This window comes from Porites lutea, chromosome 2 (assembly GCF_958299795.1).
Source record: "Porites lutea chromosome 2, jaPorLute2.1, whole genome shotgun sequence".
In the NCBI taxonomy this organism is placed as follows: Eukaryota; Metazoa; Cnidaria; class Anthozoa; order Scleractinia; family Poritidae; genus Porites; species Porites lutea.
The window spans coordinates 19,175,965-19,191,526 of NC_133202.1; the positions used below are offsets into that span (position 1 = coordinate 19,175,965).

Here is a 15,562-nt window from a genome sequence, read left to right on the forward strand (position 1 = left end):
GTTTTTTTGTGAGAATTCGCAGTCGGTCACTAAGCGAAAAGTGATCCCTATTTTGCCGTATTTGTATCGATTTGATTGGTGTCCGTAGTTTCTTAGCAAAACGATCGCGACAAAACAAATTGGTCCGGTTGTTTTTGCGGAAACAAATACTCTTGGCGATAAATGTGGACAGCAGAAGTACTTTTAAGAGAAAATTAACCTTGCCGATTTGCTTCAAAGCGCCGAAAATCGAGGTAAGAGAACATTGGTATCTCGTCTCACCTGCAGATAAGTTTTGTAGGCTTTGTCCGCCGTATGTTTTACAAATACGATGACGTTTGAAGTTAATTGGCCAGCCCAACCCTTAATGCAATGCTATATAGTTTTTGCCAGGGCTAAAGCAAAGCTGCCGTTAATAAATTTGTATCGAATTAACTGTCTTTACCTCGACTTGAAAGTCTTCACGTCGATCTTATATAAGACTGCAATGGGATCTTTGTTCTGGCGACTTGCCACTTTTCACACCTCCTTAACTGACCGTTAGATTTGAGTTATGCTTTTCAGAAATGTTTTGAATTGTTAGGAGTAAGTGACGAAGCTTGTCTGGCTAAATAAGACTGTCATAATGTTCTAAAGAAGAGAAGTGTTTTACATGATAATAATGACATGAACCTTCAAGACAATAAACAGGAAATCATGAATGAAGGGGGATTTTCGTTGCGCAAGTGAAATTCTAACAGTCGGTCACTTTGCAAAAGAATAAATCAGGACGAAGAAAGGAAACGCCGTGAAACCATGGGGATTTCCCGCAATGAAAAGGGGGAGAGGAGGCCTGGATCACTCACAGATGGATCAAGAGGCCTGGATCACTCACAGAGCAAGCTCCACTACGACGTCCAGAAAAAAGAAGAAATGAAAACTAGTAATACAACTAAGAAGAATGAGAATACTTTAGAAACCACAGAAAAAGAAATGGAAATGCAAAACAGAATTGTGGAGGACATCGATAAAAAATCAACAACACATACGAACGAGCAAGCTGTTCAATGGCTGACTAGTGTGGCACTAATACACACTCTTAAAGGTCTGGGGGGTGTCAACATCATAAATAGACTTCGTGAGATACAAGTGGTAGTTAAAAAGATCTTTCTTGAAGCGCGCTACTGCAGTCAGTGTTGCCGAGGGGGGCTGGTAAAGTACTCCAGATTCTTGGGGCTCTACAGTAAAAACTGTTCTCAAAGGTGACGGTGTTGCCCTAATCGTATTCAACAGCGTACCCTTGGAGGAGACAGTGCGCCTGGGTCTAGTGGAATTCATGACTGAAGTAAAAGGATACGATAGACTACTTAAACGTTTGAATACGTACACTAGATCTAAGTAGTAGTTTCTGTCTCTGTAAAGGTCTCTGCTCATAACTAACGTGAGACCTATACACGGCAAAGACAATGATTTTTGTTGCGCGTCGCTGAATTCTTTCGATGTCAAGGATAAGATTAACAACTTGAGGAGCCCACAACTGCGAGCAATATGCGAAGTAATGACAGGTAAAGTAGCTTGCGAGCTCGCTGGTCATGAGTGTCGAAATCTGATCTGCACAGAAAGCCAAGAGTTCCATTTCAGATGTTTAGTAACAAAAACCCCAAGGTCCTTCTGAGCTTCCATCGTCTTAACTTGGACATCGCATTATTGATAGGGGAAGTGAAATGGGCTAGCATCTGGTAATAGATAGTAGCCCGCACTTGAATTGATTTAGATCCATTTGCCAGAGATCACACCATTGGTTAATGTGGTCGACGTCGCGCTGTAGGCAGGCACCATCCTCCATGCTTTCGATTGTCTGGTAGCACTTAGTGTCGTCAGCAGGGAGAGCAACAGATGTTGAGGATGCCACGTCAGGAAGATCACTTACATATATGAGAAACAAGAGTGGACCAAGTATTGATCCTTGCGGCACACCTGATAACACAGGGAGAGATTTAGAGTTGACCTCGAGAACGGTGACCCTTTGGACGCGGTCAGTAAGATAGTCTTCCAATCATGACAACAGGGTACCATGTATGCCGAATCGGTGGACCTTCTTGAGCAGTAGTTTGTGGTTAACCCGGTCGAAAGCTTTAGCGAATTCAAGATAGATAGCATCAACCTGCACTCGCTTATCAAGCTTTACGCCTATGTTGTGAAGGACTTGAAGTAACTGAGCTGTGGTGGATTTGCCCTTTAAAAACCCGAACTGCAACTTTTGAAGCTGAGAAGCGATATGGTCCACAACTCTGTTGTGAACGCAGCGTTCGAGACCTTTTGAGACAGGAGGCAAACGAGAGATGAGATAGTCCAGTCTCTCCATTTGCCAAACGATCGGTACTGGAACTGTCCGCCAAATTCTTCGATCCTGTTAGGCTATTAACGCTTTTCAAAATCAACATGAAGATCCTCTGCCAAGATCTGTTTTTTGGAAAGGTCAATTAAGATAAACGCTTGGAAGGAGAAGGTCTGGGTGAATGGAAATTGTTTATTAACGGTTTTAAAGCTCTGAAGATCATTTTAGTACCCGATGTTATGCCAGGTATTCAACGACAGTCCCATCCGTATGTGCTTACCAAATTCATAAGTTTGAGATGCTTCCGAAAGGGCTTATCCAGCAGTTGTTTACTTGAGAACTGAATTCAGTAATGGCTGTAAAGGAATTTTGAAAAATCCTGAATTTTTTGAAAGGGTATACTTTGTTGGGCGCTTCTAGCGAACTAAATGCCTTGCCAAGCAATACACCTCTTTGGCTTGTATATTTTGTTTTTCCAATACAGGTCAAGTGATAATGCTCTAGGAAACTGTTTCTTTCAAATCTTGTCTTATTCACGTTCATATCTACGCGTAATTTATGAAAAGACAAAGTTTCAAGTTCCCCTGGGACCGCTATAGGGAAACAAGACATACAAGCGAAAGAGGTTTATTAACGTGATGTATTAAGACTGACTTTGTTCTTCTTTTTTCCTATTACGGCGACTATTTCTACTCTCTGTCTTCTCACTTCTAACTTTTTCTCTCTAACTCACAAACCAGTCACCAACGAATTTTAATTGGCAAAATTATAGACATGTTTGTGTTAACCGCATATCCTGTGGCTGAACTTGTAGCGCATAGCAAAGCTACACTGTTGTCATTGACAAGTACCAGCGAACCAATGGAATACTAGAGGTAAAACTGCTCTTCAGGGATAAGCATTTATTCATTTTTTTTGTCGTAGGCTTGAAAGGCGATGGCGTCGTTCCCGACTCACTTCCGACTATCAATCTCATACCGACCAACGCACTGTTGTAAAGAACACCATTTTCAAATCAAAAATGGATTACTATTCTAGCCTTGTCTATCCAGCTGAAAGTGACAGCAAAACCCTGTTTCGCACAATTACTCGTCTTCTTCACAGGAAAGCAGAAAAACTTTTCCCAGTCAGCTCTTCTGCAGTTAATCTCGCCAATAAATTCATCCACTTTTTTTGAGGAGAAAATCGTCAATATCAGAAGTAATCTTGGTACACCTGTAATTCCTGATTTCTTCAGAACCCTAGATACTTCACCACTAACCTGTCAGCTTGTAAATTTTGCACCACCATCTAACATCGAACTGTCGAACATTGCTAACAATATCATCATGAAATCCTGTATTTTGGATCCGCTTCCCGCCACCCTACTGAAGCAGCACTTCGATTTACTTTTATCAATTATCCTGAAGATTGTCAACTTGTCACTCGAATCCGGTCATTTTCCGTCTTCTTTGAAAACTGCTGTTCTATCTCCATTACTTAAGAAAGCCAACTTAGATCATGAAGTTCTTGCAAACTACAGACCTATTTCAAACCTCAAGGTGATCTCAAAAATTATTGAAAAGGTCGTTGCAGTAGGTCTTCAAAAATATTTAGAAGTTAACCAGCTAAATGAGCCGCTACAATCTGTCTACAAACCTTTCTACAGTTGTGAAACCGCCCTTGTGCGCGTTCATAATGACATTTTTGTTGCCCTTGATAAACGTCACTGTGTCATGCTTCTACTGTTAGACCTGTCTACTGCCTTCGACACTGTGGATCACGATATCCTCCTTACAAGATTGCTCTCTAACTACTCTATCTCTGGCATAGCTCTGGAATGGTTTCGCTCCTACCTTACTAATCGCTCGCAATTTGCGTGAATGGAAGGGTGTAGATCACAGTCTCGCGAGCTCAAGTGCGGTCTACCTCAAGGTTCTGTCCTTGGACCGGTTCTGTATGTACTCTACACAGCACCACTGGCCGACATTCTACATTTCCATGAAATGCAATTTCACTTTTATGCCGATGACACTCAATTGTACATTTCTTTCTCTACAAAAAACGACACGGAATTAACCAACAGTATCATTAAGATTGAGGAATGCCCCTCTGACATTGATAAGTGGATGTCCATCAACAGACTAAAACTAAACAAAGACAAGACCGAGCTTCTCTACTTATTCTCAAAGTATAATCCACAACAATCCCTACCCCCTCTTCGCTTTGGAACTGACACAATCAAGCCCTCTTCACATGCAAGAAATATTGGCGCTATCTTCGATACCATTATGTCAATTCTTCCCCAAGTAAACAATGTTTGTAAATCTGCCTTTTATCATCTTTACACCATTTCCCGCATAAGGAAATAGTTATCAACGCAAAGTACTGAGATTCTTATTCACGCCTTGGTAACTTCCTAACTCGATCACTGCAATGCTCTACTATATAATGTCCCTAAAAACGTCATCAAAAAGCTTCAATCGGTGCAGAATGCAGCTGCCAGGCTGATTACACGCTCTAGGAAGTGTAATCACATCACTCCCATCCTCCTCATCTTCACTGGCTACCTGTTTCTTAACGAATTAAATTCAAGATTCTACTACTTACCTTCAAAGCTCTGCATCAGCAATCTCCAACCTACATTCAAGACCATATCACCCGCTACTTACCTTCTAGATCGCTTCGGTCATCCTCTACGCTCAGTGTGAATCCTGTTAGCTTTAACCTTAAGACCGATGGATCTAGAGCATTCACTGTCTCAGCCTCCGAACTTTGGAACAAACTACCCGACGACTTACGCTCATGTGAGAATCGCATAAACTTAAAACCTACGTTTTCAAGAACTTTTACTTTCGTCATTAGGAAGATTTATTTGATTTCATATGTTTTATGTAAATTTATTTTAATCAATTTTTAATTCTAATTGTTTTCACTTTGTTAAGAGCCTAGATCTATTACTGGATAGGCGCTATAAAAATGTTCTTCTTCTTATTATAATTATTATTTAAAACAGGAACATCAGTGTAGCTGACACCCAAATTTAGCTTTAATCCCTAAACATGCCTACTTAAGGACCCACATGGCTTAGTTAATCAACTACTGACAAGATAATGGAATGAAAAAAGTAATTATGCTGTGTACACGCTTCACAACACTACCTTTACGAAAATAGGAAGTAAATTAGAATTCACTCAGTTTCATGTATATTTAATGAGTTTATTTGGACTCAATAAAGATTTTAGTCCATGGGCCAAGTGGTTTTTCATTACCACTCGGGAGGACAAAGGCTACCATATATCAAATTAAAGCTTATCATGTGTAGATTTCAAAAATATATGATGGAAATGTTGTAAGAGTAGCTTAAGGGAGTCACGTGACCTTGAATTTTGCATAATTAGCATAAATTGATAATATACTAAAATGCGGCTTTTAGCAAGTAAGGCTGTAGATTCTGCATAAAATAAAGCAGGCATAGATAAGATATAATGTCTGTAAAGTATTTTGTCACTTTTAAGGATAAATAATCACGTGGCAGTGACGTCACTTCCGGTCACGGTAAAAAAACTCTCAATTTTTGTCTATATTTGTACTTTTTCCCCTTTTTTCTTTTATGTGATACAAAAATACAATTCAGAGTATTTTTACCATAAAAAGCACTAAAAGATACAGCAATTAGCATTATTCTAAATGTATGTTCAAATAAGAATTAAACTGGGTACCCTGTGTTCTTAGCATGATAAGTGTTTCTCATGGGTAGGTGATATGTTGGAAATGTTACACCCACACTCAAGAGACTTCAGTCAAAGTCAACGTGCTCTTCATCCAGGTCTACCTGGATGTCCTCCTCTTCATCTGGCTGGTTAGAACAAGTTATTAGGCGGCAAAGGTCGGAGCACTTTAAGCCATTTCGAATGTAGTCACATGAATCATCATTACAGGCCTTCTTGCACATACATGACATAAGCTCTATTACAGCTGTTGGTGCCGGGAGTCCACTCATCCAATCTATCACCAATCTCTCTTGAGCTCCGTCATTTACAAGAGACCAGCCATGACCAACTGGGGATGGAATGTCGTTGTTTCGTAGAGAATTTTTCCATATCGCCGCTTGATAGTTGGCTTGCCGGCAATGCTTGTACAAGCTGTCTTGGCATGGAGGCAGCTGATGGGATTCCGCTTCACCTGAATGAATATATGAATATATATCATAGGTATGGGGCGGGAAAACATTTACATTTACATTTATCGCTGAATTTATTTCTTTGTTATGGTGATCTAATTTCTTAATATCATGCAGATAGCTAGGTGTCTCCGATTACGAACTTTATATGACACTTTAATAAAGTTTATTATTATTATAATTATTATTATTATTATTATTACCTTTCTTTGCACAGAAGACCGAATATCTGCATTGATTCACGTCTGAGATACCGTTCTTGGAGCCATACATATCACAGACAAATGCCTCTAACTGCATCAGAAGATCTTCAGACATCAACCAGTTTTCTCCAAGTTGCTGGAACGTGCGTTGGTATTCCTTTTTCCTCAGTAACCTCTTCAGGGGCTTCACTTTCCCAATCCCTGCAAAGGCACTCACTGCATCACAACCCGTAAATGCGTGCAAACCTGGTAGTGCTTTGCACGCATCCTGGCCAATGACGTGGGCTATTTTTCCAATGTCGACATACCGAGCGTTCAGTTGAGAAACACAACGCTGATAAATCGGTACATCAATGGAAAATGAAAACGCTAGGCACAGGATTCTAACGTCTGTGTCTTCCGAGGATACAATGATTGACCTATATCGCTGCTCATTTGCTGCATGTTGCACATGCAGGAGAAGTCGTGTATCAGCCTCCTCTTGTTCGGATCTTAGCTCTTCTTCTTCCTCTACTCTCTCGGCAGTGATCTTGTAGCATCGGTTTCCACATGTTACATACAGCTCCTTGTCTTCCAGTCTCTTGCGACCCGGTGTTTTTTGCCAGTGTTCCACAACAAATCTGATAAGACTTGTTTTGTTGTCACCATTGCGTAAAAAATTCTTGAATTGCTTGACCTTCTGGCCAGCCGCAAGGTTCTTGAAAGTTATTGCATCACTTTCACCTCTGAGTTCTCTTTCTGCTGATTTAATGGAAATGTCTCTGTACACGTCAAATACGACATCCACTCTATCGCTACCCTCCGCCTCACGCAACACTCTAGATAAAATATTCTCTGCGATCTCACCAAATGTGAGATAATCTACCTTCAGCTTTTGGACCAGAGCCATCCCATCTATTAGGTAAGCTGAAGGCCTTGTTACTTCTACCGTTGGCTGTATCAATTTCTCTAATTCTTTGCCAAGTTGTGCCTTATTGGTCTTGCGGGGAAAGCCATTGTTGCAGGCCAGGGAAGCAGGAAGAGGGCCTAATTCGGTGCTTTAACACATCTTGCATTTGCAGATTGCGGCTTTCAGCAATTATGATCATCCGCGCAAACAAATTTCGATCAGCGCGCAGAACAGTTTCTGAGTCTTTGCCCTTTGCCACCGTCTTGGTCTTCGATAAAGCACTGAAGGTTTTCAGCTTTTGCTTCTTCAATTTGTCATTGAACCTTACCGTTGGGGGCTGTGATTCGAGACGGGTCTTCTTGAAATCAGCGTAGGCTGCCTCTCCAACTTTATAGGCGGTCGCAAGGTCCTCTGCTATAGCAGTAGTGGCGACAGCTCCTGTTGAGATGCTGGACAGTTGCATATGACCTGCAAATGGATCTGTCCAGTTCTTGATTAAATCAACCATTGCGGCAACATCTTTCTCATCTTGGGCAATGCGAGACGAGTGAAGGTCAGCATGACCGTGCTTCCCTTTGGCATAGCCAACCATTTCGCGCAAACTGCGCAGGAACAAAGTTCTGAATTCTGCCGTCAAGTAGTACCTTTGTACGGCTCCAGGTTTCAAACTAAAGCCCTTTGTACCCCCAGGTGTTTGGGTATCTCTATTTACGGTTTCTTCAAGAGTCTGGTCAACGGGAATTCTTCCAAATGTATTGTCGTTGCTCAACTGAACTGAAAATCCACCATTTCTCATGAACTCGTGTACCTCAGGGTGCTCATCTGGTAGACTTGTCATATCGCTATAATAAGCTGACATGTATCTTGCGTAGTTGATAGCATCATAGGAAAAGCACCATGGGAGCATCTGGCGGACACAGGAGAGATGGAGTTCCCAATTCCCTTCTCTAGAAGCACGGATCATGTGAAGTAGTAGCTCGATCATGTCTATATAGGACATCCAGAATTCTGAAAGGGGGCCATTGGTATTCCGAAGATGAAGAGTGTATTCAGCAAAAAGGTCAGAAAAACGCTGGAAAACTCGGCTCTTGAAAACCTCATCGTGTCTTTCTTTAGACAGTTCATCAGGTAGGGTACCAATTTCATCAAGACATGTTTGTACTTGGCGACTGTCCGCTGGGTGTGACTCGTCAAGCCAAGGATAAAATCCTTCCAATGCCACCCTCATGAATGCTTCGTAAGCCAGTTTGTGCACACGAACACCCCTGTTATAGTTTCGGCCCTCCAGAACTGCAGACATGGATCCCTCAGCCACTACCCCAGCTTCAATGAATAAGTCCTTTAGACCAGCATGCAGAAACCTTTTACCGATGATAGAGATCAATGTACCAAGGGTATGAAAAGTTCCAAGACGTAGAATTATGGGCTTGAACTTCTCATACTCCTTGCACTTCACCTCAAACGCCTTGGCATAGATGGCCTGATCGAAAACACATATGATGCTTGTGAGATGGAGCGAGCGCATGATAGTGAGTGATCGGTTGAGGGCTTCGTTGACGGTGGAAACATCAGTGGCTGGTGCATTAATGGTCGGCAAATAGCCTACATTATTGGGAATGATGGCGTCTTTGTCGTGAACCATGATGTTAAACCCAGTCCAGCTGCTGACCTTTTGTTGGTGGGCTGCATAATGTAGACGAGCAAGGATGAACAGCAGATTCTTCTTTGTAAATTCTTTAAGAATTGTTTCGCCATCAACTTCCCTCACTTTTCTTGGTGGGGGCCCAACTCGCTTGCCGACATTGTAGATGGGGAGAGGCTCTTCTGGGGCAGAGAATGATCTTTTCTTTGTCTTGTCCACCTTGGGGACCACTGTTTTCTGATTAGGGCCGTAAGTAACAGGCTGAACGGCGATACCATTAACACGATGCGATGTCCCACCTCCGGACAGGGTTCCTTCGAGCCTATCAATATTGTCAAAGGCGAGGACAGTATCTGTACCTGGGTATATGTTGCTTGGGAGAGGGACGCCATCTTCAGGTGTCATGGCAAGTTTTTGTAGGCATAGGGCTGTATCAACCTCTTCGAGTTGAGAATATGATATACCGTGCCCAAGACGGTTTAGAATTTGTATAAGCTCAACATTACCTGAAATAGATTGAACTTCAACTTCAACTTCAACTTTATTTCATAAGACTATTGGTTACAATAGACTGGCCCGCAAAATAGCAATTGCTAATCTAGGCGGACCAGTTAAAAGAAAAATAAATTGAAAGGAAAAGAAAGGAAAGGAAAAGGAAGAAAAACTACAATTTTTTTATTAAGTTACAATAAATAATATTCTATCACAGTTTTATATTAATTACATTAAATCTGAACAAGCAAACAAACAAATACTTTAATACAGAAATCACTAAACTATTAATAGAACTTTTTCAACGATTAAGGGCGTCTCAATATAGTCATCTTCTCTTTTTAAGTTTAATCCTGAATAAATTGCAGCCACTTGTAAAAACATTTATAATAAATTTTATAATAATGAAATACCTGTTAGCGATTTGACTGCCGAGGGTAACAGAATGTGTTTTGCAGGCTTGTATCGACCACGGGTTATACCAAACATAAGGTCTTGACCAACAGAACTGCTAAGCCAGGACATGCGTTCACCGAGCTCTTGATCATCGCCACCCAGAACGTACCGAAGAAAGGTTGTCACTAGAGTTGGAGCGTCACTGTTTTCCTGGGTGATATTGGAGGGATCTGGGGGCCACTCTTGTTTAGCGCAGTGTTGCTTTACAGACTGCCTAATCTCACTAGCTACATCTTTTAAACTTTCGCCAATGTGTGAACGAGAGGCCCTTAAAACGTTTACTTCCTTTTGTAGGCGATGGTTTGATAAGACTAGCTGATCCCGTGTGAGGCTATCTGGGTAGACGATAACTTTGTTAGATTCATTTTGAATCAAGTGTAAGGAATCTCCAAATTCAACACTAAGTTTTCTTCTTAAGTGAGTTATTGTTGATGGCTTGATTTCTATTACCCCAGATTCCAACATCCACCCTCTAAGCATATCACTTAATTGTGCAAGCTCTATTATATTATTGCTCTGAAATAATTCATTTCTTATATAATCGCATAATCTAGAAAATGCGTTGAATTCCGCCTCAGTATAACCATCAGGAAGTTCTTCAGTATCTGTTGTATTCACAGATTTGCTGTTTGTCCTTGTATAATTCTTGTAGCAGGAATGGTGCCAGTGAGCTTCGGCTGCAACCAGCTCTCGACTTGCCAGGGCCAGGATTCTCTTGTCATGCTTTATTTCTGCAGCTTTTCTCACTGTATCATCGACTCTGAGTTGTCTGGCTTGTGTTAAGCCCTCCCTTGATTTTGAACCTTTAACAAACTTCTCTTTCTTTTCACAAAAGATGCACTGTTTCTCGTACACCCGGGAGCTGGAAGTACTTGGCTTTCCTTAAATAAATTGATGTTTTGATAATTTTATTAAGAATTTTACTTTTCATAGCAGAATACAAACAAGATATTGATGTAGATAACTATAACTATAACTAAAATTCTGCAATACTGAAACTTTCCTTTCCATACACAACTACTCTATGATTATCTTATTTCCTTAAGATTCTTTCTTTTTATTTAGCCGAACAAGCATCCTACCTTGTCTTATAGATGATCTCCTCTCTAGATGACTCGTCTCCACCTCCTTCTGTTTTTCATCATTCTTACTCTTTGTAATTCGATCTAAGTCATGTTTGTGTGTAAACGTGCTTCGACATTTGCGATGGTAAAATACTCCATTCGGGATTTGGTCATCGGCAACCTGTACACTAAGAATGCCTTCGTGATCTCGGATTTGACCAGCTTTTTGCAACGTTTTCCATGAGTCAAGAGAATTTGGACTGATTAACGTTGTGTTGTCATCAGTACAATGTAATAAAATGCAATAAGGCTCAGTTCTTTGTCTTTTACGAGGTATGCTTGAATCCATATTTGTTCACATCTTTGAGGACTGTAATTACCACAAAAACAAGATGGCTTCCTTGTACATTTGTGCCCAGTCTTTTGCAAGAGTAACGCCACAGGGTCACCATACCGGTGAAAAATCGCTCGATTATAGATCATGCATCTGAAATAACACTACTTATATTATCTTTTACTGCTTTTCATATGTTATAAAATGCACTTTTGAATCACATAACAAAAGAAGCAAAAAAAAAAACAAAAATAGGAAAAATATACAAAAAAATGGAGGGTTTTTTACCGCGACCGGAAGTGACGTCACTGCCACGTGACTATTTATCCTTAAAAGTGACAAAATACTTTACAGACATTATATCTTATCTATGCTTGCTTTATTTTATGCAGAATCTACAGCCTTACTTGCTAAAAGCCGCATTTTAGTATATTATCAATTTATGCTAATTATGCAAAATTCAAGGTCACGTGACTCCTTTAAGCTACTCTTACAACATTTCCATCATATATTTTTGAAATCTACACACGATAAGCTTTAGTTTGATATATGGTGGCCTTCGTCCACCCAAGTGGTAACGACCCGCCATTTTTAGCCACTTGGCCCATGGACTATTTTCTTTAATGTATGGAATTTTGAGGGTGGGGGTCGCTTTGCGGCTTCAAACGCTTTGAGGCTTTCGCATGTGAACTTTGAATTATCTTACAATGGTTTTCGATCGCATGAGAATCACAAGACGGAAAGTAAAATTAATTTTTGGTAATAAACACAAGTTCCTATAATAAGGCTACTCGCAGTAAAATTACTTAGCCTCGATCTCACAATCTCGCGGAAACCGTTGTAAGGGGGTGCAACCTTTTGTTAATCCTCTCGAACTGCAAGCCGACATCAAACCGAATCTTCGATAGCTGACCCGCTTATCCTTTGAACAAGAAATCGACTCGCCTCCGGCCCAATCTTCCACCTACTTTGTTTGCTTTAGGTATAGTTTTGTACTTTGAATCCTTTTTCCTCTGGCTCTCACCTTTGCTAGACCTATAAATACGTAAGCATTATTTCATATTTTATCATTTATAAGATGATTTTGCAGTTTTGAATAAAACCGGCTGTTAACTTGGCTATCATTTTAACCCCAGACCACAGTCTCGGTTTTCTTTGTTTCCAAACGTAGGCGCTCTAGCAAACCAAGCTCGGCTGTTAGCAGAAAGAGTGTTTTAGTAAACCTGAGGAGGAGACAAAAAAAGTTTTAAAATTGTCTAATTTGCATGCAAATGGCCGGTACTCTCATTCTCACCTGAATTGACCGTAACTGACTGTCCTACGAAATCTCCCGAAATACACGTTTTCGTTCGTGATATTCTTTCCGATCTTGAAAGAAATAAATATCTTAGTTAAGTTAAATTAAACCTGTATATAATCCACGTTTTCTAATCTGTAAACACTAAAAATCCAGTTGTTTAGTTTAAGGAGGCTCAAAGGTCGAAGGTTTGCCTACAAACATATTGCTTCGAGCCACTTAAATAAGGATGTATAAACAATTACATTACTTCCGATTTTTGTTTGAGTAGTGGTTCGATTTCGTTTTCTCATTTGTACTTTTTGCGTGAACGACAGCAATAAGAAAAAGGCACAGAATTTTTTTTAGAAGCTGGTTGGCAGCGTGATCAAGATAAACATTGATGCAGGTCATTTCCGATTATCTAAAACCCTCACTTTTAAAATGAGGCAAAGCCTAAAAATCTCTCTGGAAATTGCCTAATATTTGAATTAAGAATAGCAAACTATTTTCTTGTAAAAGAGTTTGTACATACCCTCTTCCAGACCATAACCGGTAGATGGCCAATTGAAGTGGCTTTAATTAGCATAAGTGTTCCATTCACTATCCCTGGTTTCAATGAGTAAGTTGAGTTCAGCAACACTCGTACTGCAACGGTGATAAGAATCCTCACATGACCGCCAGGAAATCTGCCGTTGTAATTTTTGTCCAAGTTGATTGGACTCTTTAACTGCCAAAAACGTACGGGGTCAGCTGACCTCGAAAAGAGCTTTGTATTGTTTAGGAGAAAAAAATCTCGGTGGACTCAATCGCTTTGGGATAATTATAAAGTGTGATGGAGGAATTCATAATAAGAGTGAATGAGAGTTTTAAGTCTAAACCATTTCAGGGCTAAATATTTCTCGAAAACGTAAATCAAACGGCGGGACCGTTGTTTTGGTTAATAAAATACCATGCAGACGATGATTAACTGCGTGTGTGGCATCCACCATTGTTGCAAAAGCCATTCAAACATGGTTAACCAACATATTGCGACATGGTTAATTAGTTATTCCAAAAAATGGGTGTGTGGGTGCCTTTGTACATGTACCATAGTTAACTCCTCTGTCGTCCTTATGATTGTAGTCAAGGACGCAGATATTTTTTTCATGTTTGCATTGTTTAACAGGAAGATATTTGGTGCTAGTATCCTTAAGGTGTGCGTTTTTTAATTTCTTCTCAAGGGGCCAAACTGGGAGTTCGAAACAAGGCTTCCAAGCTGGGCCAAGGAAGAATGGAGTGAAGAGTGCACAACCTCATAACCCAAGTGTACTCTTAACGTTACGCTGGAAGAATATTTCCTGTTGCAAATCCCGTTCAAAGGGATCCATCCATCATTTTTTCTTCTTTTAAACCGTCATCGTTTTGAATTAGGGACCTTAAGATCCGACGACGGGGACGGCAACGGGAACGTCAAAGAAGCAATAGGTTAAGATTAGCAAAACACCAACTTTAAACGTTCATCACGCTCTTTTATGCATGTCTTTGCCGTCACTGCACGGTTACGACGTGAAAATGCCTAATTTCACGTTTTATGGAGGACGTAAACAAGCTTCTACGAAATTTTCTAACTCATTCTGAACTTGGATATGGTTTTTAGAAATTCAGCTCCGGGAGAGTTCGCCTACATTTGACAAAGTAAGTGAGTTGGAACTGTCGCGATGAAGATTGAATGAACGCGAATTCACTTTTTAAGCGATGTTTTCGCTGCCGTCGCCGTCCACGGATCTTAAGGTCCCTATAATTTATTGAAGTACGTTAAGACGACATAGGTTTTGAGACATTGAGGTGGCTACGAACCAAAACTTACGGCCATCACTTAACGTAATTTTGGATATATTGCCCTGATTAATATTAAATGATATGCAGACCTATTAGATTCCAAGGAAACTTTAACAGTAGCCATTGGTGACTATAGAGCGTTTCAGTCACATAGTTGCGCGTTTAAGAGGCAGTGTCTGTAAAACCGGTTCGATGCATTCGGGGTAGGAAAAAAAGTGTTTCCTTAAACTTGTTCCAGTAAAATATCTGAGTTAAGAAGTAAACAAAACGTCTTTGGTTTTGGGAAATATTGCAATAAGTAAGGTGTAGAGCGCTTAATAGATTAATACCAAAGCGCCCAAAGGCACTAAATTTTCGAATGGCGAGAGTCGAAAATTGCACAGAAACCAAGAAACGCATGAACATACAATTATACCTGAGTAAAGTAGTTTGTGGAAAGTCTTCAATGCGTGTGACTTTTGAATTGCGTTCAGCTGTGAACTCAGGAAAACATACTTGCGCACACATTTTAGGCCGTTTTAAGAACACGCCAGAGTAGCTTGTCGTTGATGGCAGATATTTCGCAAGTCCAGACCTGGCCGCGCTAATTTGCTAGTAAAACCACCTAAGGGGATGTCGTGATGCATGAAAATAAAAGAAAAATACTTTGCGCTTTTAATGTTTCTTTAACAGAGCGACTTCGCCCTTTTTGTCTAGATATAACGACCGTTGGCATTATGCAGCCTGTGCATGAATTATAATTGTTCAATCATACCTTTTCCTTGTTAGCTGGTTCAACTACGAAGAACAAGACAAAGATTGGCTGTCAGCTTTTTTTGAGGTGTAAAGTGACGATATGTTTCTTTCTTTAATGGTACGGCCGCTTTTCGCCCTGTTATTGGTGTGAGGGAATTGTAGGGAACTTAAGAGCGGAAGTCAGTAAATATC

General features: G+C 40.4%; 2 protein-coding genes and 1 pseudogene across 2 annotated transcripts in view; 1 reads left to right on the forward strand and 2 right to left on the reverse strand.

The window, feature by feature from the left end:
- The window catches only part of LOC140927963 (pseudouridylate synthase RPUSD2-like), a 122,835-nt gene extending 108,470 nt beyond the window's left edge, over positions 1 to 14,365 (forward strand). Inside the window, exon 13 of the mRNA XM_073377669.1 lies at positions 14,038 to 14,365. Within this exon, the coding sequence (XP_073233770.1) occupies positions 14,038 to 14,115 (78 nt within the window). The 3' untranslated portion in view covers positions 14,116 to 14,365. The remainder of the gene's footprint in view (positions 1 to 14,037) is intronic.
- Positions 5,523 to 8,695, reverse strand: LOC140926713 (uncharacterized; annotated as a pseudogene).
- Positions 8,612 to 11,559, reverse strand: LOC140927621 (uncharacterized). The gene is made up of 4 exons (XM_073377298.1): positions 11,223 to 11,559; positions 10,098 to 11,021; positions 8,688 to 9,698; positions 8,612 to 8,637 (listed from the first exon to the last, which is right to left on the reverse strand). Exons 1-4 carry the CDS (start codon positions 11,551 to 11,553, stop codon positions 8,612 to 8,614), a joined length of 2,292 nt encoding a protein of 763 aa, XP_073233399.1. The 5' UTR covers positions 11,554 to 11,559.
- Positions 14,366 to 15,562: the final 1,197 nt, after the last annotated feature.